General features: G+C 45.6%; 1 protein-coding gene across 1 annotated transcript in view; it reads right to left on the minus strand.

Moving 5' to 3' along the window:
* Window positions 1-23,694, minus strand: part of TRIM67 (tripartite motif containing 67) — a 60,783-nt gene extending 37,089 nt beyond the window's left edge. The window contains 1 exon segment of the mRNA XM_070364579.1: window positions 22,654-23,694. Coding sequence (XP_070220680.1) covers window positions 22,654-23,694 — 1,041 coding nt within the window.
* Window positions 23,695-23,963: the final 269 nt, after the last annotated feature.

The raw sequence follows: 23,963 nt of genomic DNA on the forward strand, positions 1-23,963 counted from the left end.
TCCAACTAGTCCATTTTGAAGGAGATCAGCCCTGGGATTTCTTTGGAAGGAATGATGGTAAAGCTGAAACTCCAGTACTTTGGCCACCTCATGGGAAGAGTTGACTCATTGGAAAAGACTCATGCTGGGAGGGATTGGGGGCAGGAGGAGAAGGGGACGACAGAGGATGAGATGGCTGGATGGCATCACTGACTCGATGGATGTGAGTGTGAGTAAACTCTGGGAGTTGGTGATGGACAAGGAGGACTGGCATGCTGCAATTCATGGGGTCGCAAAGAGTCGGACACAACTGAGCGACTGAACTGAACTGATGGATGTGAGAGTTAGCCCATAAAGAAGGCTGAGCACAAAAGAATTGGAGCTTTTGAATTGTGGTGCTAGAGAAGACTCGAGAATCCCTTAGACAGCAAGGAGATCAAACCAGTTAATCCTAAAGGAAATCAAGATGCTGCAGCTCCAATACTTTGGCTACCTGATGCAAAGAGCTGACTCATTGAAAAAGATCCTGATGCTGGACAAGACTGAAGGCAAAAGGAGAAGGAGGCAGCAGAGGATGAGATAGTTAGACAGCATCACCAATTCAATGGCCATGAGTTTGTGCAAACTCTGGGAGACAGTGAAGGACAGAGAAGCCTGGCATGCTGCAGTCCATGGGGCCACAAGAAGTTGGGCACAACTTAGAAACTGAACAACAATGAAGTGCATGAAAAAATGTAATGTGCTTGAATCATCCAGAAATTATCCCTCCTGACCCCGATTCATGGGGAAAGTGTCTTCCTCAAAACCAGTCCCCAGTGCTAAAAAGATTGGGAATTGCGTTTCTATTTGCAGAAGTCCCCTGACCAGACTCCTGCAAGTAGACCATTCTTGTAGCTCCTGTGTCTTAGGTTTTGAGGAAGACTTTGGAATCAAAATGCCAGGTATGGATTCCAACTCACAACCTCTGTGTCCTTGGGTGAATTGTTTAATCTCTTCCTGCCCCTGTTTTCCTCCACGGTATAAAGGGGGATAGTGGCAGGAGGAAACTTGTGATGCTGTTGTGGGCTTAAGTGAGTTGCTGCTTGTCAGTGTTGCGAGCACAGGCTGGCACACATGCAGTGCTGTGTGTAGTCCCTGTCATGACTTTGAACCTGGCTCTCAAAGCTCCCTTGGATTGTGAGTGCTTAGGAAAAAGTGTAATTTTTCCAATAAATCTTCAGTTCAACTGAGCCATAGTTGGTTTCTTTTGCTCACAACAAGTAGGTCTAACTGGCTGGGAGGTCAAACAAACACAAAGATATCTATGCTGTAATCAGCGATTCATGCTGTACTTGGGTAAGTTGAGTCCCTCTGGAGATGGGGATGGTGGGAACTATTTCTCCTTCCCAACCACAGCTCAGCTTCAGAGTCCAACTCCCCAAAATGCTGACAGCTTAGGAGTTCTTGATGAGCTCCTGCCCCAGTCGTGCAGGGGGAGCAGTTCAACTTGTCAACAGGTATCTTCAAGCTGCCGACATTGATTTGTCAGAGACACCGGCCAAACTTCCTTGGCTAGGCCTTAATGCTGGTGAGGTCAAAAATAAGAAGAAGCAGGCCTGAGGGGAACTCGCTACATCACTACATGTACCCCTGGGCACACATGGTCACTTCCTATTCTGATAAAAGGGTCAGTTAGTGCCAAGTGACCCTCAAGAGCTCACTTGTGCAGAAACCAGACCCAGATTAATTGGAAATTCTATGTCCCCCTAGGGACATAGGCTTGTCAGTTCATGTAGGAGTTAACAGGCAAGACCAGCAGCCAGACACAGAGAACCTCAGCACACCTGCCAGGCTGCTCCGTCTCGCTCCATCATGCATCCCTGTATGCCTGCCTGATATGGTCTCCCCCTTGTTTTGCCAGTGCCCACCCTCATCATCCAAAACTCAGCTCAGGGCTTCCCTGGTGGTTCAGTGGTTAAGAATCCCCCTGCCAAGACAGGGGTGTGGGTTCGATCCCTGGTCTGGGAAGATCCCACGTGCCTCAGGGCCACTAAACCATTGTGCCACAACTACTGAGCCCATGCACTGCAAGCACTGAAGTTCGAGTGCGTGATCTCCTTTCCTGGCAAGTGTAGAGTTCTAAGATAGTTGTCTCTAAAACAAACTTTCAGGGCTTCCCTGGTGGTCCAGCGGTTAAGAACCCACCTACCAATGCAGGGGACACAGGTTCAATCCCTGATCCGAGAAGATCCCATGTGCTTCAGGGCAATTAAGCCCATGTGCCACAACTTCTGAGCCTGAGCTCTAGAGCCTGTGAGCTGCAGCTACTGAAGCCCTCACTCCCTAGAGCCTGAGCTCCACAATAAAAGAAGCCACTGCAGTGAGGAAGCCTGGCACAGCAATGAAGACCCAGCACAGCCAAGAAATAAATAAAAAATAATAAAAATAAATAAATCTTAAAAAAAAAAAGCTCAGCTCAAACGTCCCTCCCTCATACTGTCTCCTCTCTCCACCACCCCTTCATGGCTGTTGGAAAGGCTACTTTTCTGGGCTCCTGTACGGGCCCACATCTCATTATACTGTAGCCAGCATGCATTTACCTTTTCTTCTGCTCAACTGTGTGGTCTTAGAGGATGGAAACTCTGTCTGCTTCATCTCTGTATGACTTACCAGTGTATAGTCAATAAGTATTTGCTGAACAGATGAATTGAATAGTTTTTTTTTTTTTTTTTTGGACAATATGGCAGAGAAGTTTATAAAATGAACCAAAGATCAGAAGCAAGGACCAGGACTTCCCTGGTGGTCCAGCGGTTAAGAACCTGCCTGTCAATGCAGGGGACATGGGTTCGATCCCTGGTCTGGGAAGATCCCACCTGCTGTGGAGCAACTAAGCCCGGCACCACAACTACTGACCCTGTGTGCCACAGCCCAGGAGCCACAGCTACTGAAGCCCGCAAGCCCTGCAGCCCATGCTCTGCAACAAGAGAAGCCACAGCAAGGAGAAGCTTGCACAGCACAGGACGAGTAGCTCCCACTTGCCACAACTAGAGAAAACCCTAGCCCAGCAATGAAGGCCCAGCACAACCAAAAATAAATAAATACAATTTCAAAATAGTAAAAATTCATACGCAACCTTAAATATCCAGGAGTAATGGTTAAATCAATGTGGCATACATATGTATGTTATTATGTATGTGGTCACTATTAAGGTAATTATATGTGTGTGTGTAACACATATGTAAGAATGTTAAGAGTACACATGAATTTTCACATTTTTCTTTGCATCTTGTCTGTATTGCCTAAATATTTAAAAATGAGTATCATCTTATGCAATTGAAAAAACAGTAGGGTTATTTTCACTAAAAAATTCATGTTAGTAAGGTCTCATTTGAAATTTCTACCCTGAGCAGTTAAGCAATTTTACAACTGAAAACAGTCACGTGCTCTTTCCCTAGATGTCCTCTGATTCAGGACATTTAGACTTCAGAACAGTGTCTTGATGCAACATACCATTGCTTATGATAAACCTGGATGGCTAATATTTTCAATATAATCAATTTGGGCGATCACCACAAGGGCTCAGAGGAAAGCTGAAGGATGACACGGCTCCCCTTGAAAGCCCTTCTCTCCTGCACCCCACTCCTGCCCAGAGTCTACAGGGTCCTCGCTGCCACCCAACACCCACAGCCCCTCTCCCATCTCAAAGCCTTCATTCTCCCTGACCCACCACAAGGATCTGAACTCCCACTTGCCTTAATGTGCCTAGTCTCTGCTAGAAAACCGTTCAAATCCATCCTGGCCAAATATTTTTATAGGGTATGAGGAGACAACTTCCCTGATGGCTCAGATTGTAAAGAATTTGCCTGCAATGCAAAGTTTGATCCCTGGGTCAGGAAGATCCCCTGGAGAAGGGGAAATCTACCCACTCCAGTATTCTCGCCTGGAGAATTCCATGGACAGAGGAGCCTGGTGGGGCTACAGTCCATGGAGTTGCAAAGAGTCGGACACGACTTAGTGGCTAACACTTCTACTTTTTTTCATGAGGAGACAACTGGCTCTCTCTGCCTGGTTAGTAACTTAAAATAGTTTTTCACTGTCCTGATCCTCAGTGCCACCAAATGTGATATAGAGGGTCACTGCAGGTGTACTCAGTTAAGATGAGGTTGTAGAGGGGTAGAGTGGCCCCTTATCCCATAGGACTGAAGTCTTTAGAAAAAGGAAGATTTTCCCTGGTGGTCCAGTGGTTAACAATATGGCTGCCAATGCAGAAGACACAGGTTCAGGCCCTGGTATGGGAAGATTTCACATGTTCCAGGCCACTAAGCCCATGTGCCACAACTACTGATCCCTCGCTCTAGAGCCCATGCTCCCAACAAGAGAAGCACTGCAGTGAGACGGCCGAGCACTGCAACCAAGAGCAGGCCCCTCCACAACTAGAGAAAGCCACGCACAGCAACAAGACCCAGTGCAGTCAAAGTTAACCAATTAATTAAAAAAAGAAAAAGAGGAATCTGGAGACAGACACACACAGCAGGAAGATTGGAGTTACGCAGCCACAAGCCAAGGAGCTGCCTGAAGTCAGGAGAGAGGCCTGAATCAACCTGTCCCAGAGCCTTCAGAGGGAGCCTGGTCCTGTGACACCCTGATCTCTGACTTCCAGTCTTCTGAGCTGTGAGACAAGAAATTTTGCTTGTGTTAAGCCACCCGGTTTGTGATAATTTGTTGTGGTAGCCTTAGCAAACTAGTATACTTTCCCCTATTCTAACATGCGTGCTAAGTAGCTTCAGTCATGTCTGACCTTTTGCAACTCTATGACTATTGGTAGCCCGCCAGGCTCCTCTGTCAGTGGGATCCTCCAGGCAAGAATACTGGAGTGGGCTGCCATTTCTTCCTCAAGGGGATATAAAAAATGTTTTTTCATATATATTCATTGAAAGTGAAAGTGTTAATCGCTCAGCTGTGTCTGACTCTTTGCAACCTCATGGACTGTAGCCCACCAGGCTCCTCTGTCCATGGGATTCTCCAGGCAAGAATACTGGAGTGAGTTGCTATTCCCTTCTCCAGGGGATCTTCCTGACCCAGGGATCAAACTTGGTTCTCCTGAATTGCAGGTGGATTCTTTACCGTCTGAGTCACCAGGGAAGCCCACATAATCGCTGAATGGAATCATACTACACATACTCTTTCTCTAGACCATAACATGGGCTTTAATTTCTTTAGAGAAGAGGGGACATAGCCAAGTTGCTTGTACCTTCAGGAAAGAAGCAGGGGCTACAATGGACTGAGCACCCTGCAGTTACCATTGGTACCTTTCTTTACTTCATCTCACTTCATCCTCACACCTTTCAAGTGTGAAAACTGAGGCTGAGGGGCATTAAGAAACTTATCTCAACACACAGCTCTAAACTGAACCCAGAGCTCTTGATTTCAACCCAAATCCTCCCCATTATATCAGTGAGGACCAGAAGGTTGGTCCAGGTAGTACTAGGATAGATCATCTCTCCAGCACATATTCATGTAGGGTTGTGAAAAGGCCCCACCAAGGAGACAACTGCATCATTAGGGTGATGGCTGCTTCTCAGGCCTCCTGCAATATCTCGGACCCTGAAACAGTTCCCCCTTCTTTCCCACTGTGTTTGGCCTTGACACTCACAATGATCATGATCATGGTGGTGACACTGGCTCTTCTTTTCCTAGCACTTACTGTGAGGTGTGCACTGCTTAAAATGCACGATCTCATTCCCTGAAAAGTGGTAGAGTTTTAGGATAGTTATCGCTAAAACAAAACTTCAGGGCTGCCCTGGTGGTCTAGAGATTAAGAATCTGCCTGCCAACGCAGGGGACTTGTGTTCAATCCCTGCTCTGGGAAGAAACCACATACTTTGGGGCAACTAAGCCCGTGGGCTACAACTACTGAGCCTGAGCTCTAGAGCCTGTGAGCTGCAACTGCTGAAGCCCTCATGCTCTAGAGCGCATGCTCCACAACAAGAAAAGCCACTGCAATGAGAGGCACGTGCACTGCAGCTAGAGAGCCGTCCCCACTCCCTGCAACCAGAGAAAGCCTGCGTGCAGCAGTGAAGACCCAGTGCAGCCAAAAACAAATAAACAAACAAAATTTTAAAAAAATATTAAAAAAACACAACGAACTTTATTTATTCTGTTTCTGCTACTTCTGGAGCACTAAAGAGTTCAGGAATCAGAGTCTAGTAAACAGACTCAGTCTGTTCTCTGGACAAGAGGTAAGAGCTAACATTTGGGAGCTAACATTTGGGAAAAGTCTCAACCACTTTTCTAGTTAGCTTCTGTCATCCCACGAGATCAATGGATTGTTTCCAAAACCACTAGCGAATATAATGGGGGAGGGGTGTGCCATGCTAATGAATGCAAATGCTTCTCTCCATCAGGGGCCAAGAAAAACCGCATAATTCTTCCTGCCCTCATTTCCGCACTGTTCCCTGGACTGCCCCTCCTGCATGAATCACACTGTTCCAAGAGTCACCATGAAGCTAGAAGGGACCCCACTGAAACAGTCATTTACTGTGTTGATATTAGAACGCATTTTGGTGTTGAGTCACCATTCACATATTAAATAGATGTTTCTCTGGCCTCCTGGGTGCCAACTTCTCTCCTGGGCACTGGGGGTACCCTTGCTGCCAAGATGTCCCAAATACAGCATTGTTTATGCATGTGATGTATTGTTGTTGTTTAAAGCAGAGACATTACTTTGCCAACAAAGGTCCATCTAGTCAAGGCTGTGTTTTTTCCAGTAGTCATGTATGGATGTGAGAGTTGCATTATAAAGAAAGCTGAGCGCCAAAGAATTGATGCTTTTGAACTGTGGTGTTGGAGAAGACTCTTGAGAGTCCCTTGGACTGCAAGGAAATCCAACCAGGAAATTTCCTAAAGGAAATCAGTTCTGAATATTCATTGGAAGGACTGATGCTGAAGCTGAAACTCGAATACCTTGGCCACTTGATGCAAAGAACTGACTCATATGAAAAGACGCTGATGCTGGAAAAGACTGAGGGCAGGAGAAGGGGACGACAGAGGATGAGATGCTTGGATGGCATCACCGACTCAATGGACATGAGTTTGAATAAACTTCAGGAGTTGGTGATGGACAGGGAGGCCTGGTGTGCTGCAGTCCATGGGGTCGAAAGAGTGGGACACGACTGAGCGACTGAACTGAACTGAGTCACTAAGTTGTTTCCGACTCTTTGTGACCCCATGGACTGTAGCCCTCCAGGCTCATTGGAATACTGGAATGTGTTGTCATTTCCTTCTCCAGGGGATCTTCCTGACCCAGCAATCAAACCCGCGTCTTCTGCGTCTCCCGCACTGTGGGTGGATTCTTTACCACTGAGCCACCTGGGAAACCCATGCATGTGATGTACAAAGTTGATTAAATAAAGAGAACTGGTAAGTCTCTGTCACCCACAAAACAGCACTGACAGGTGTAAATAAGAAAAGTCTGGTTAGGTGGGATTTTTACATTTAAAGCTGTTTAGCACATGAGACACCCCACTCCAGTACTCTTGCCTGGAAAATCCCATGGATGGAGGAGCCTGGTGGGCTACAGTCCATGGGGTTGCTAAGAGTCGGACACAACTGAACAACTTCCCTTTCACTTTTCACTTTTATGCATTGGAGAAGGAAATGGCAACCCACTCCAGTGTTCTTGCCTGGAGAATCCCAGGGACGGGGGAGCCTGGTGGGCTGCCGTCTATGGGGTCACACAGAGTTGGACATGACTGAAGCAACTTAGCAGCAGCAGCAGCAGCACATGAGAATGAGTGTCATGGAGACTCTGAGAAAACCCAGTTGGTAGAAAAGTAGACCAGGGCACAGCAAGATTCTGCTTGCCTGAAGAAAGGCCAGAGACTAAAGAGATCATGTTCCAGTGGTAGCATATCAGCCTGGGACAGGATGGTGGGTGCACAAACCCCTGGGTCAGAATTCCGACTTTGTCTTTGTACAAAGGCCATTGCACAGCAAAGCCAGGTGATTTTTTTTTTTTTTAATCACCTATGGCCCAAACTACCTCTTTATTGGGATCAGGCCAGCCCCAGTCACTGGCAACCATAACAGAATGGTTTTGGGGACAATCATGTCTGATGAGGACTTATCTTAGAGTTTTCTATTCATGGTTGGGCTTCTGTGGTGGCTCAGACAGTAAAGAATCTGCCTACAAGCAGAAGACCCAGGTTTGATCCCTAGGTTGGGAAGATCCCCTGGAGCAGGGAATAGCAACCCACTCCAGTATTTTTGCCTGGAAAATCCCACAGACAAAGGAGCCTGGCTGGCTACAGTCCATAGGGTCACAAAGAGTTGGACATGACTGAGAGACTTTCATTATCCATGGTCAAATTAAAAAAAAAAAAAGAGAGCACTTTCTTTTCATTTGGATATCTCCTTCCTTTCAGCTCTCCAAATCCTCCCAACACTTTGAAACCCAACTCAGCTCCAATCCCCTCTGTGCAGCCTCCCCTGCCATCTGCTGTTGACCTGACTCTGCTCTGCACCCATTCACACTTAGGGTTTAGTGCCAATTATCTGCACTCTGGGTTCCCAGGTGGCACTAGTGGTAAAGAACCCACCTGCCGGTGCAGGAGACACAAGAAACTCAGGTTTGATCCCTGGGTTGGGAAGATCCCCTGTAGTAGGAAACGGAAACATGCTCTTGTACTCTTGCCTGGAGAATCCCATGGGCAGAGGAGCCTGGTGGGCCACAGTCCACGGGGTCGCAAAGAGTCTGACATGACTAAGTGACTGAGCACAATGACACATCTGTGCTCTGGTGCTGTTCTTTATTTCTTGTGCACAAGTGGAGAGACGGGCCCTTCTGTCCATCTAAAAGACTAATGACCAGTGCAAAATCGACTCCTTTATCAACCTTTTCCCAAGTTCCTTTCGCTGCCGCCTTGCTCCTGCAAGTCTTTTGTCTCATAGTTTCCTCACTTCTTTTTTTGCCCCCTCTCTCCTCTTAACTCAGCAAAGCTAATTGAGATGTTCAAAAGGGTTTTGCTGCCAAGTTTTACTAGCAAACTGGATAAATATAACAACCCAGGGAAAATAATGAAAATTTACAAGAACCTTCAAAAGGATTGTAGCCAGGCTATTTCTACTCTTCACTGAAATTTAAATGAAGCCAACAGCTAATCTTTCTTAGGCTCCCAAAGTAGCTGTCCCCTTAAATGCTACTTCTGGAATCCATGTATCCCATCATTCTCTCACCACTGTCTCGAGATCCAGAATGTTTTCTGAGTCTCAGATGCTGTGTGGGTAATTTAAGTTCCCTGACTTTTATCAGAAGCAGTGTCATAGGTCTCTGTGCCCCTCGTATGTGAATATATGTTCATCCCTGGTGTTTGAAAGTAGAAACTTGACTTTCAATATCTTTGTTAACACCTCACACAATGTTGTATATTCAAGTCTCTCCTTTCGATCCCTGGGTAGGGAAGATCCCCTGGAGGAGGGCATGGTGACCCACTCCAGTATTCTTGCCTGGAGAATTCCAGGGACTGAGGAGCCTGGAGGGCTATAGTCCATGGGGATGCAAAGAATCGGACATGACTAACACTTTCACTATTTCTTTCCCTGCTGAAAAAACTCCTGCTCATCATTCATGACTGCAGCTCAAACACCATTTTCTCTTCAATCTCCTACTTGCTACCCTTCCCCTTCCCAATCTCCAGGCAAAATTAACTGCCTTTCCCCCATCTCTTCTCTCATCAGTTTATTCACTTGACAAATATGGCACTTATTCTACTTTTTAATATCAGTTGTACAAATATTACAGGGGAGTAAAATTATCCTCTGCTCCAGTTGACTGTGAGCTCCCTGTAGCCTGTTTCAAGTGTATCCACAACCCTCAGCACAGCCTGTGGGTTACGTAGGTGCCCAGTGAATGCCTATCCAATGGAATGTTTCAGTTGCAAAATGCGAAGCTGTGAGATGGTGTTTGTCCTTCCCATGCTGGAGGAGACACAAATGCACCCAGGAATGAGTCACCCTAACTACTCATACGTCCTGTGGACCGCACCACAGGCATTCCGCCACCATCACCACCACCATCACTATCACAGCACCCAGAAAACCCTGAAGCCTGTGTACCCCAAGTGAAACAAGATGTTCTGAGAACCAGAGGAGCTTGGAGAAGTTACCCATAATGCACACAAGCAGAAATCACTTGAGGAACTACCTGAATTTTGATTTAATCTTCCTGTTGGAAGGTAATTTTGCTCTCTTGTGTCTCTCTGAGTGTTGTCAGTGAGGCAGTGGTTGCTCTTTGTCCTGGGCGGTCCTTCCAAGGATGTTTGCATAGACAACAACCTCGGAAGCTAGACTTACTGTCTCCCTCTGGAGCAAAGAGCCCTGTGCTTAATTAATGCCTTTTACCAAAGATTCAGCTTCCCTAAGCTCATGTTTCTCTTCTATAAGGCAATTGACTGTGTGTGCCAATGTCATCTGGCTATCTTCACATCACCTTGGGGGAACTGGGCTCACAGAAATGGCACAAACATGCGAATACTATGACTGTGAGTATACCATGCTATATTACTGCTGTGAGTAATAAACTGTCTTCAGTTCTCACCCAGGAGTGTCGCGTCTCCTGTGCACATCTATGAACTGTGGCAAATGCATGTGTAAGCTTGTACACAGGCTAAAATCTCAAATCTCTCATGGTTCCTGACAGCCTCTCAGCGAGGCCTTCTGGCCCTAATGGGCCCTGATTTCCCCTCTGAGCATCTTCCCCTCCAAACAAGCTACAGAAGTGGAACCCTGCTGAGCTATGTGGAAGACAAATATTCATCAGGAAGAAGCTGCAAATACTTGTACAGGAAGCCAACTTGAGAGGTGATACTCACACCCTCTAAACAAGCTGAGATATGTGGTGATATTCACAGGAAAGTTGTAAAACAGGACAAATGATCCTGCAGTCAAGACCAGGCATAGTCATTCTGGAGTTTCTTTATTGTAAGGGACTAAAAGGGAGAAGGGGAAGGCAATGGCAACCCACTCCAGTACTCTTGCCTGGAAAATCCCATGGACGGAGGAGCCTGGTAGGCTGCAGTCCATGGGGTCGCTAGGAGTCAGACACGACTGAGAGACTTCACTTTCACTTTTCACTTTCATGCGCTGGAGAAGGAAATGGCAACCCACTCCAGTATTCTTGCCTGGAGAATCCCAGGGACGGGGGAGCCTGGTGGGCTTCCGTCTATGGGGTCGCACAGAGTCGGACACGACTGAAGCAACTTAGCAGCAAAAGGGAGAAGGGAGCAGTCATGCATCCCAGTGACTGGGAGGGTCCCTATTTCTTGTTCTGAACATTTTCAAACAATATTTTGCTTTTGTAACAGTGACTGGGCACCGTTCAAAAGTAGAGGACTTTCTTAACAAGATTTTCCAGAAGTTTCTGTTTCTTTTTTGCTTTATTCAAGCAAGCCACTTGCTTGATTATTCACTAATCTATTTAGTTCAAAGGGGATTTAAGACAGTTTCAAGGGTTTATAGAATTCAAGATGGCATTACTTAAAGAAAAACAAAGGATGCAGCATAAAATGAAGCTGGAAATGAGGTTCCAAATTTATAACATAAATTTCACACCAAATTGTATCCATTGTGTACACACCAAATATTTGGCTCTAAGCATTTTGGCAACCAAGGAGAAAAGTGAAATCTGACTATTTGCATAATCTAAAGGATCTATTAGATTTTAAAGAGAGACATCTGCACCTCAGAGCTGGCTTGAAGGAGAGATATGACAGTCACCACAGGAAAATACAAAGCCCTACCAGGACCCTTGTTATCTCCCTCCAAATAAAAACCTTAAGCCAGTGGGAACAAAGAGCAAAACCTGTCCCTTTCCCCTACCACCCCAAGCAAAATGAAGACCCCACAGGGCTGGAGACAGGGAAAAGAAAAATACCAATCCTCCTGGAGAAGATGCAGGAGACAGCCATGGGTCCAGATCATTCAAGGCTTCCTACTGCTGGGGAAAGGCAGGACAACTGAGAAGATGCAGAGGAAAGATAAAAAGGGACTAGTCTGTTGACTTGACACAGCCTAGGAAAGAATCAGTGAACTTAAAGACAGATCAATAGAAACTAAGAAACTGTAACACAGAGACAAAAAGAATGATTAAAGGGAAAAGAACAGAGCATTCAAGAACTGTGGAACAATATCAAACAGTGTAACATACATGTAATTGGAATACCAGCAGTAAAAGAGAGAGACAGAGAGCAGAGCAAAAGAATAATCTGAAGATAATAGATGAAAATTTTCCAAAAATAATAAGACATCAAACCATGAATCAAAGAAGCTCAGAGGATACTAAGCAGCATTCAGTTCAGTCGCTCAGTCGTGTCCGACTCTTTGCAACCCCATGGACTGCAGCACGCCAGGTTTCCCTGTCCTTCACCATCTCCCAGAGCTTGCTCAAACTCATGTCCATTGAGTCGACGATGCCATCCAACCATCTCATCCTCTGCCATCCCCTTCTCTTCCTGCCTTCAATCTTTCCCAGCAACAGGGTCTTTTCCAATGAGCTAAGTGGCATATGAATGTATAAACTTCTCTCCATTTCTGGACTTTCCTGGTGGTCCAGTGGTTAAGAATCCACCTGCCAATGCAGGGGACGTGGGTTCGATCCCTGGTCAGGGAAGAGTCCACATGCTGTGGGGCAACTAAGCCCATGCACCACAACTGTAAACCCATTGCACTGCAACTACTGAAGCCCATGTGCCTAGAGCCCGTGCTCCTAGAGCCTGTGCTCCACAACGAGAGAAGCCACCACAACGAGAAGCCTGCACGCCACCACTAGAGAGTAACCCCCACTCGCCACAACTAGAGAAAGCCCATGCACAGCAATGAATATCAAGTACAAACAACAACAGAAAATAACTTCTCCCCATTTCTGCTGCCTTCCTCCTAGTTCAAGTCCATATTTATAGTCCAAGTGACTCCCATGGCCTCTAAGTGGTCTTCCTTCCTCTACTCTTATCCCCTTACCACACATTTTCCAACTGCAGTAAAAAGAATCTTTAAAAAAATAAACATCACTCCTCAGCTTAAAGTCCCCCAGTCATCTCCCTTTGCATTTAACATAAAATCGCATGTGTTCCCTGCACCCTCTGGATCCTGTCTGTGTCTGCTCCAGCCACTTATCCACTTTCTTCATGTACTCTAAAGGTTCTTGGGTCTTGCTTTCCCTGTGAAGTGAACTGTCTTCAGAACTGTGCTGGGCTGGTTACTTCTCAGCCAATCTTCAAATCTTGCTTTTTCCAACTTTCCCCATGAACAGGTCTGCCTAACTGCTTTTTATCACATTTTTTACTTCCATTGTAGTACTTATTATTATCAAAAATTATCCAGTGTATTTACTTGTTTATGCACATGTTGATTTTCTCTCTCCTGTGACTAGATCTCTGCTCTTGGGAGGAAAAAACATGCCCTTCCATAGCCTTGGTGCTTACAATGGTCCCTGGCATGATACTGGCATTGAAGATTTCAGGGTTGATTGAATAAGCAATTAGGTCATTTGAAGAATAAATAGGCATTAGTGGCTTAGGTTCAGAGGAAGGAATTACAGGTCAAGAGGTATCATCAACTTTTAAGTTATCCTCAGTGAGTGCTAGAGATGAATTTTAGTCATGTGGGTACACAGCTCAGCTAAGAGGTAGCCAGACATTTGATAACACATGATTATGGCAGAAAGTGAAGAGGAACTAAAAAGCCTCTTGATGAAAGTGAAAGAGGAGAGTGAAAAATTGACTTAAAGCTCAACATTCAGAAAATGAAGATCATGGCATCTAGTCCCATCACTTCATGGGAAATAGATGGGGAAACAGTGGAAACAGTGTCAGACTTTATTTTTGGGGGCTCCAAAATCACTGCAGATGGTGACTGCAGCCACGAAATGAAAAGACGCTTACTCCTTAGAAGGAAAGTTATGACCAACCTGGATAGCATATTAAAAAGCAGAGACATTACTTTGCCAACAAAGGTCCAGCTAGTCAAGGCTATGGTTTTTCCAGTAGTCATGTATGGATGTGAGAGTTGGACTGTGAAGAAAGCTGAGCGCCAAGGATTGATGTTTTTGAACTGTGGTGTTGGAGAAGACTCTTGGGAGTCCCTTGGACTGCAAGGAGATCCAACCAGTCCATTCTGAAGGAGATCAGCCCTGGGATTTCTTTGGAAGGAATGATGCTAAAGCTGAAACTCCAGTACTTTGGCCACCTCATGGGAAGAGTTGACTCATTGGAAAAGACTCTGATGCTGGGAGGGATTTGGGGGAGGAGGAGAAGGGTATGATAGAGGATGAGATGACTGGATGGCATCACCGACTCGATGGACGTGAGTCTGCGTGAACTCCGGGAGTTGGTGATGGACAGGGAGGCCTGGTGTGCTGCGATTCATGGGGTCGCAAAGAGTCGGACACGACTGAGCGACTGAACTGAACTGATTTATGGAGTGATGTTAGCCACAATTCTCTGCCTCAAAAAGGACTGTCATTTCTGATTATTCATATTTTATTGGTTTTCTGGTTTTATAGATATCACCCAGAATATATAGATAAATTATAAGGAAGAATTTGGAGACTGGACAAGTACAAATACTTGCCTAAATTTCCTAACACAACCTTGACCTATTTTTTAAAACGATGCACTGTCTGGACACGTTTTTCAGATGCCATGTGACTAAGGCCCAAATCCTCCTGCTGGATGAGTGCTGGAGGGGTCGATTCCAGTTTCTTACACCTGTCATTTAGACTCCCGCACCTCACTGGTTCCTGTCTCTTGTGGATCCTCCCCTATTCTCTATTTTCTGCAAACCTCTTCTTCCTTCCGTAGCCACATGAGAAATGAGGAGACAGAGCTATTTGATCTTCTAGATTTCCTCCAGCCCTCAAATTCTTTTATCCTATTTGTTCTAAAGAGGACGCACTGTCTCCTTCTCACCCTTTCATCTCCCTTTTCTGTAGCCCATTGCAGTCAAATGAGGGAGGGATTGTGCCCCACATGCTGCTCCACTTTCTAGACTAGGTGTCCGCCAATCCTTTATTTTTTCCCATTCCTAATGACTCTTTGGGGGTGCCGTATGCCACCTGTTTTCGTTCAGATACACAGAGTATTCTGTTACATTTTTGTAGTCAATAGAAAGGTACAAAGGAGGAAACTTGATCATCATTTTACAAATTGCTGTGCAACTGTGACAATCCCCGCAACCTCACTGTTCCTCATCTGCAAAGGAGGAGGCTGGAGTTATGATCTCTGCTAGGAAACAGCCTACCCTAGAAAATGGAAATTCTAAGCAGGGAGGCGTGAATTCATGAGAGCCCCACAATATGTGCCTGGATTTTCTCCTGCTCCTTTGGGTTTCATGATTCTGAGAGTTCCAACCACCCTCATTCTCTGGGCAGGCCCTTCAAAACTGCCTAAAGAGTGGATAAAGCACCCTCTTTGCTTCTTTATAGAAGGACTAAGACACAAACCCAAAGGAAACCCAGATACACAAACAGCAGTGAACATGTTTCTGTTCAGACCAGGGAAGCAGCGAAGAGCATCTGTCTGAAGTTCCCTTTGCAGGAGACACCTATGCTCTGGCCCAGGAGGGCTCAGACAGCACCAACGCCCCTCTGAGCTTCCTGCCTATCTCTGGGTCAGGGGGTTTTTGAGCACCATACTGCCTCCCTCCTAGCACCCAGAATCTGGTGAGCTTGAAGATTCCCAGAGTAATTAAGACTCTGGTTCAAACCTCTCAGCTTCCCCTAGAGTCCCCTTCACACTGCTTCTCAGATGATGTGCCAGAGTGTTGGGCCCAGTGCCCTTGAGCCCCCAAAGTATTCCCATCAGGGCTTCTCAAACGTTAACATCTGTCTGGACCAACTAGGGATGTTGCTGAATTCAAATCATGAGTCAGTGGCTGTGGCGGGTCTCAAGATTCCATGTTTTCAAAAAGCTCCCAGTGCTGCTGCTGCTCTGCAGACCACTCTTCGAGTCACGAGATACTAGTCTAGAAGTTGGCACATTTTCCCCCCATAAAGAGCCAGACAGTATATATTTTTGGCTTTGCAGGCTATAGATCTCTGGTCACAACTACCTAAATCTACCAAAAACAACCATCACCCAAAGAAGCCATGGGCAGAATGTAGGCAAATGAGGATGGCTGTGTCCCAGGAAAACTTTATTTACAGAAACAGACAGTATGCCAGCATGTCAGCCCCTCTAATCCATCTCAGAGATTAGGAGATCTCTCCTTTCTAAAACAATCTATCTCACTGGCATCTACAAGCAAGGTCCCATCTCCACCAGTGTAGACCCAGATACAGGACATCCCACTGCAGGCTAAAAATAGAACACCTTAGCCATGGAGTGACCACCAGTACTATACTAGGAAACACATTCTTCTGCAGTAATCTGGGGTTTTCCTTTCACAGTCTCTAAGGTCCTTCTCAATTCTCCTGAACCCCTATCCTCCGTAAATAGTCTTCAAAGAGAAGAGAAAGCAATTCAAGTTTATGGATTCTTGCTTTCTCTCAAACACACTTTTTGTTTTTCAGATGTATGGAATGATGAGGAAAGAAGGTACTTCAAAGCTTGTAACACAGGGGTTCTTTCTAATAGTTGTTCCTGAATTACTGACCTGCCTGGAATTAAATCCAAGCATGAGGCAGGCTACAGCCCTGATGGCTTTAAAGACAGTGGTGATGTTAACACAGAGGGCGGTTTCAGAAGACGGTGCAGCTTCTGCTTATCAGAGTTAGCTCGTGTTCCCAGGTGTCTAAGCAGTTTTGCCACTGGTTCTTAGCCAGTCTGGGACCGATGGAACAGAAGCCAGCCTATGCAATTCACTTCCCAGAGCTCCAGAGTTGGTGAAAGATTCAACATTTCAAACAATCCATGTTTCCACTCAGATTGTGTATATTTCCATGCTACATGTTCTGACAGCTCTGAGAGATTTCTGTTAAGTAACTCTCAGCTTGCAGTAATTAGCCAGAAAGCTGGAAACTTCAGACCTCCCAGAAGATTTTTGCCAAACACTTCTCTTTACCTAAATCTCTTTTCCCCTTTCAATCCTACTCAAAAATGCCTTAGATGGGCCCTGAAACGTTGGTCTTTTCATGGGCCTTAATTCAAGAGGGGATAGGTGGTGCTATTGGTAAAGAACCCGCCTGCTGATGCAGGAGACCTAAGAGGCTTGGGTTCGATCCCTAGGTTGGGAAGATCCCCTGGAGGAAGGCATGGCAATCCACTCCAGTATTCTTGCCTGGAAAACTCCATGGACAGAGGAGCCTGGTGGGCTATGGTCCATAGGGTTACAAAGAGTTGGACACTACTGAAGTGACTTAGCATACACGCACATATTTAAGCAATAGTTATACATATTAAACCAGTTTTTGAGGCCAGACAGATCACAGGCAGGTAGTTATAAAAATCTAGATACTGTGATCCTCTTTAAACATAGTTCTAATAATAATGTAATGAAAATAGCAAGCAATGGTTACTAGAAATAAGACAATCCATCTATTTGTTTTCCTCCATGGTCCTTGTCAACTTGGACTCTGTGGGAGAGGGAGAGGGTGGGATGATTTGGGAGAATGGCATTGAAACATATAAAATATCATATATGAAATGAGTCTCCAGTCCAGGTTCGATGCACGATACTGGATGCTTGGGGCTAGTGCACTGGGATGACCCAGAGGGATGGTACAGGGAGGGAGGAGGGAGGAGGGTTCAGGATGGGGAACACATGTATACCTGTGGCGGATGCATGTTGATATATGGCAAAACCAATACAATATTGTAAACTTAAAAATTAAATTAAATTAAATTTAAAAAATAAAAATTTTAATATAGTTTTGCTATAGGGAGAATAGATAGGTATGAACTTTATGGAAAGCAATTTGGCAACATTAATCAGATGTCTGAAAGCCAGATCTCCTTTGATATAGCAACTCCATATTTAGAAATTTAACTTAAGGTGATTATTAAGGATATAGGCATAAATTTAACTTGAAAAATGTTCCTATTGGCAAAAGACTGAAAACACCTAGATAAAGTCCAGCATCAAGATGTGGATAAATCCTTACAATGGAATAACATGCAGCCATCCAAAATGATGTACATTAACTGACAGGAAAGATATTCATATTGTACTGTTAAAGAAAAAAAAAGACAATTATAAAATAAATATATAATAGAATTCTAGAAGGAAAAAACTCCAAAATGTTAGAATTTGTTTTTCTCAGCAAATTGAAATTTGAGGATGATATTTAATTTCTACATCTCTACACCTGTAATTCTAATGCTTAACAAAGAGCATTTATTCCCTGTGTTATAATGTACCACAAATATTCTAATAAATATATTTATGATCATATACAATTATGATTACATGTTCTGCTTTTGTCATTTATGTGTTATCTTTTAATGGAGAAAGTCTTTCCTCTGAGACTTTAAAGATTAAATCCCATTCTTCATCTCTTCTGTAAAAATAAGGTAGGACCAGGCTGCTGAGAAGCCTGACAGATCCTTGGGACATGGCAGTAACCTGAAGTCCCGTCTTTCCTGTGATTTTTAGACCTTACTGTCTCCTTTGCTCTTGTGAAATGCTGACTCATTGGGAACAGTATTCCTGGGGTACAATGAGATTTTGTTTTGATTCTCTTCTATTGTTCATGGTTCTCAAAAGATTTCTGAAGAAGGGCTTATCCAGCAGTCCCTACCTCAGTTCAAGAATCAACTTCTAACCATTTTAATTCAGAGTCCTGCACTCAGAGGAATTTCAGTGGTTGCTGACGTTCTGCGACATCACATACTAGGAAGAGGTCCATCCCACAGTGACCCTCTCCTTCTAGTTTCAGGAAAGTTAGAATTCCACCCAATAGCAAAAAGACAGAAGCTCTCATGGAAAGCCTCCCTTCTTTGTCCTATCTTTTGGACTGTATTGCTTCTTCACATCAAATTCTTTGAAATGATTAAGGCTCTTCCAGGAGAATCATTCAAAAATGTGTTTGGCCAAGACCTGAAGTGTTTTCACTGTTTTTGAGAGGTGATAATCAACCTTGTTTCAAAATAGATTTCAGTGTCACTTACATGTCTCTTTGCCTAAGAATCACTAATTAGATGGCAAGCTCCAGTCGCACTAGAGAGGAATTAAAGCTTTGATTAAGGCTTCTCCAGTCATGGGGATATGAGAGAAATATTTCTGCCCTGATTCTAGTTCTGGTAGTATATCAAGATTGTCATGGCACCTGGGATTTTCAGACTATGACAGTGATGATGATGACAACAAAATCCAGAGACTTTAGTAAGTTTTACAAAAGAACTCAAACAGCCACGGTGGGAGTGTGAAATTGAGTTTATCTTTCAAAAGTAGTCATCTAGGGACTTCCCTGGCAGTCCAGTGGTTAAGACTTTACCTTCCAGAGCATGGGGTTCTATCCCTGGTCAGGGATCCCACATGCCTCAGGGCCAAAAAACCAAAACATAAACAGAAGCAATATCATAACAAATAATAACTTTAAAAATGCTCCATATAAGAAAATAATCTTAAAAACAAACAAACAAAAGTAGCCACCTTCACAGCTCAAAATGGTGGTCTAGATGCCTGCTCACAAAGCAAGATCAAACTTTCTATCAGGGCTCCCTCTGTTATCTTTTCTTTAGATTTCCAACCCCTAGTTGAGATGATAAGGAGCGCTTAATGATTTCCTGTTCTGTAGAAAAACAGCAGCTGGTGAAAGAGAATAGCAGAACTTCTTCTCATTCTTGAAAAGAACTTTTCACAAAAGTATCTCATAGAATTCCTTCTTTACTTAGGAGTATGTCTTAGTTCCCTGAAGACATGATATTAAATTGAGACACTTAGGTTCTGCATAGCTATGTTTTCTTCAGATAACTGTCCCACTCTATTGAGCAAATATTATGTATTCTTTTCATATTTCCTCAGATAGAAATGTTGTAAAACTGCTGTTGACACCAAATCAAGATGACCAGTGTTTTCCCTGCATGATCTTGGTTATTGAAACCATTGATCATTATCCAACTCACTTTTCCAGGTAAGAGACTTAATCTTTTAAAATTGCAGATTCACCTCAACTCATTTTGGTTTCTACTCTACACTAAGCCTAAAAATTTGGGTGGCAATGTCTGAAATTAGTTCTAGCTATCTAAGCTGTGAAAATTTACCAGTTTGTAAATCTGAATGTGAACCTTGTCTTGATAATTGATCACAACTTCTTTGCAGAAGATTTCTTTATTTGTAAAATAATGTCTCTTCACTTGAAAGATAAAATAAACAAGGCAGCTACAGAAAGTGATATGCAACAAAATGTCATATGAACGACAGCTCACTGGAGCGGATATTCTCATTTAGCTTAAAGCTATTTTAGGACTCAACATGCTACCAGTTCATGTTTTCTCTAGATTACCAAGTGACTGCGGTCAAATAAGAACTCTTTGCTGTTGCCCTATAGCTTTCTGCAAGTTTAGTGCTTTTAAGGATTAAGATTATAATTCGCTCAGCCGTGTCTGACTCTTTGCAACCCTATGGATTGTAGCCTGCCAGACTCCTCCATGGAATTCTCCAGACAAGAATACTGGAGTGGGTAGCCTTTCCCTTCTCCAGGGGATCTTCACAAGCCAGGGTTCAAACCTGGATCTCCTGCATTGCAACCAGATTCTTTACCATGTGAGCCACCAGGGAAGGCAATAATAATAATAAATATATATTGGTTACTGTGAGTCAGATACTGTGCTAGAGGGTAAACATACACTATTATACTTACCCTAACAACAACTATCTGAGTTAGACATTATTCAGTGGGTTTAAAACTGTGCCTAAATGTTTATAGAAAGTGAATTACAAACCCTGAGAGTTGGATCTAGGTCTGTGTAACTTACAACATGGTTTCTCTCAAAGACATGAGAAATAGAATATTTCAGCATACAAAGATGTCACGGTCACCAGCAACTGCAGCCACCATAGATGGTGAGCTGGTCAACTCCGAGGGAACTCAGGAAGGAAAGAATACCAGCCATCTAGTAGCCATCACTGCCGCCACTCCCTATGGTGAGCCCTGAGGAAACTAAGGATGTGAAGAAAACACAGGATATTGGCCCCAATAGCTGAGGTGCATATCAAAGAAATGATTTCAGTGAGCCCAGACTCTTGAATCTTCCCATATACAGAAAAGCCCTAAATTCCTCAACTTGGGTTATCTGTCCTTTAATTAATGATAATCTTCTGATGTTCAGACTTGCCCTTATTTGCAAAATTTCTGTATAACCTTGTTCCTCCCGTCACCTCCTCGGAGCAGTTCTCTCAAGATTTCTTGAGCTGCTGCCTCCCGGGCATGAAGTTCTAAAAATTTCCACTAAATAAAACAAAACTCTCAACTTTTAGGTTGTGAATATTTTCAAGTCCGCAGACAGTGTTGATATTTTGGGGGTTATTGTTTTGATGGAGGTTGTCTGTGCACTATAGGCTATTTCACAGCTTCTTGGCCTCTAACCCAGATGCCAGGGGCAACTTCCTAAGTGTGACAACCAAAACTGTCTCCAGACATTAGCAGTGTCCTATAAGGAGAGTGAAATTGTTCCCAAATGAGAATCACTGCTCTAGAATTAGAGATTTGACTCCAGATTTCTCTTTTCTGGCCTATGATGCAGATTTCTCTCTCCAAGGTGGATTTCTGAAGTGTTCGTAATTTTTTTTTCTTTGAAAATGTTGAGTTACAGAAATAACTGGCACACTGTAGCAGAAATTGTATAGCAACTGCATGTAATAAATCTATAGTATAAATGATTGGCCCCTTCTTCTCTCCCCCCTGTGCTCTCCTTTTTGTCCATTTCCCGTTGGATGATATGAAGAGAGAAGCATGGCAAGTTGCCTTATTTTCCTGTGTCTTTCCTCCTCAATCAGAATACATACTTCCTGTTGGGCACTTTGGAGACCTCCTGCTTCTCTGTGGGGCAAGAGTTTACTGGAAAGAGGACGTTGAATGATAAACATACAAATTTGCAGTTGGACTCTTTGAACAAGGAACCTGGATCACTGACCTTAGCAGTGAGTCCAGTTGCTCAGCCTGGCCTTTGATTAGGAAATTAAGGTGAATGTTTGTTAGAAAAACTGACCTCACTCATGCCTTGGGGTCTGATCAAGGGCCTCACCTGATTTTGCAGGCTTTTCTCCTTCTGTGTCAGATATGAAGATACACTGGCAGCCACAAGTGTATGCAAGTTACCTATTAGAGGCTGTTCCTTCCCACTAGGGAGGTGGCATCCCCAGGCAAGTCCCTGGGAAGATGGCTTAAAGCAGCCTGAAGATGAGTGTGGCTTTCTGTCTTCCTAAGAGCTTACTCTGCAACCCTGCCACACTTTCATCACCCAGAGTCCCAGTAAGAGAAAGTCTCTCTATAAATCCAGGTGCCATAAATCCAGAGGGGTCATCAATGTAACTTATTAGTCAACTTTGGGAGTGAAAGAGTCCTGCGACCTGCTTCTGCATTCTGGATGACTTTTGGGTAGAATCAAAACAGCCTCAAGGGGGAGGGGACCTAGTATGTCAACTTTCCATTCCCTTCCCATTTCCAACACCAACTCAGAGTACTTGTTCATTTAACCAACGGGGGCGGGGAGGCGCCCTTTTCTTTGCACCCGTGTCCCCGTGCCCCGCCAAGCGGGCGCTCACCTTGTGCTGTTTCCACATGGCCCCCAGCGGCTTCACCTCGTGCTTGCCGTGCCGGCCTTCCTCCAGGCACAGATAGCACACCGGGGTTCGGCAGCTTAAGCAGTACATGCTGTAGTTCTCCATTTCGTGTTCGGGGCACGTAGGGTACTTGCGGGCGGTGTTGCCCCCCGCCGCTCCGGCCCCGGTGGCTCCCGGGCTCTTGCAGCCGCCACTTCCGCTGGGGGCACCCTGGACAGCGCCCGGGGACCCGGAGGCGACCTCGGAGGGCGCGGGCGGCGGCGGCGGCTGCACCAGGCGATGCTTAGCGAAGGGTCCCCGGGATGGATGGCACTTGAGCTGGCAGGCAGCGCAGTAGAGCACGTCACACTGCTCGCAGAGCGTAGCGGCCGGCTCCGGCGGGGTGCGGTCGCACAACTGGCAGATGGCCACCGCAGTCGCTGCGGACGTCCCCGGCGCCGCCCCGCGGCCCTGCTGATACCGCTGCACGATGGCCTCAAGCAGTCGGTTGCGCTGGAAGCCGCGCAGGCCGCGGTGGTCCAGGGAAGCGCTGCGGTGGCACTGCGGGCACGTGATGGAGCTTGAGGACGAGGACAGCGAGGAGCAGGCGGCGCCCCGGGCAGCAGCGGCGGAGGAGCCGGGAGGCGCGGGCACCATGGGCAGCACTCGAACCCCGTTTGGGGACTTGAGGCTCGGGGTGTAAGAGCCATAACCGCTGTCTGTTTCACTGTACAAGCTCAGCTTGTCCGCGTGGTCGCTGCCGCCTCCCGCACCGCCGCCCAGGCCGCCAGCTGCGCTTCCGCCCGCGCCGCTGCAAGCCGGGCCAGCCGCCGCCTCCTGGTCTAGAGGGGGCGCGGCGGCGGCGCCTGAGGACAGCGCTGAGCCTCGAGAGTGCAGAAGCGGCGGGGGCAGGTGTTGCTCACCGTCCGGGGTCTGCACCGCGATGGTACGAGCACAAGGCAGGCAGACATTGTGGGAACACGGCAAGATGATGGGCTCCCGAAACAGGGAGCCGCACACTGGGCACTTCAGCTCCTCCTCCATCGCTGAGCCGGTGGAGAACTGCTCAGGGTGGAAGGTGGAATGGCCCAAGCTCCGCAGACGGGCAGAGAAGAATAAGTGAGGTTAGCACCAGTGAGATGGGAGGAGGGAGCATCACACGGGCATGACTACTTTGCAACCCATGGGCACGCCCCTCTCTCTGTCCTGGGGCCACCGCCCATAGACGATTAGGTGAGGGGGAAGAGGTAAAAGAGGGTCCTCACCTCCTGCCCGCGAGGCTCCTGCACCAGAGGCTTCAACCTGCGGCCAGA

The sequence above is a fragment of the Bos mutus genome, chromosome 28 (assembly GCF_027580195.1).
Source record: "Bos mutus isolate GX-2022 chromosome 28, NWIPB_WYAK_1.1, whole genome shotgun sequence".
Lineage (NCBI taxonomy): Eukaryota > Metazoa > Chordata > Mammalia > Artiodactyla > Bovidae > Bos > Bos mutus.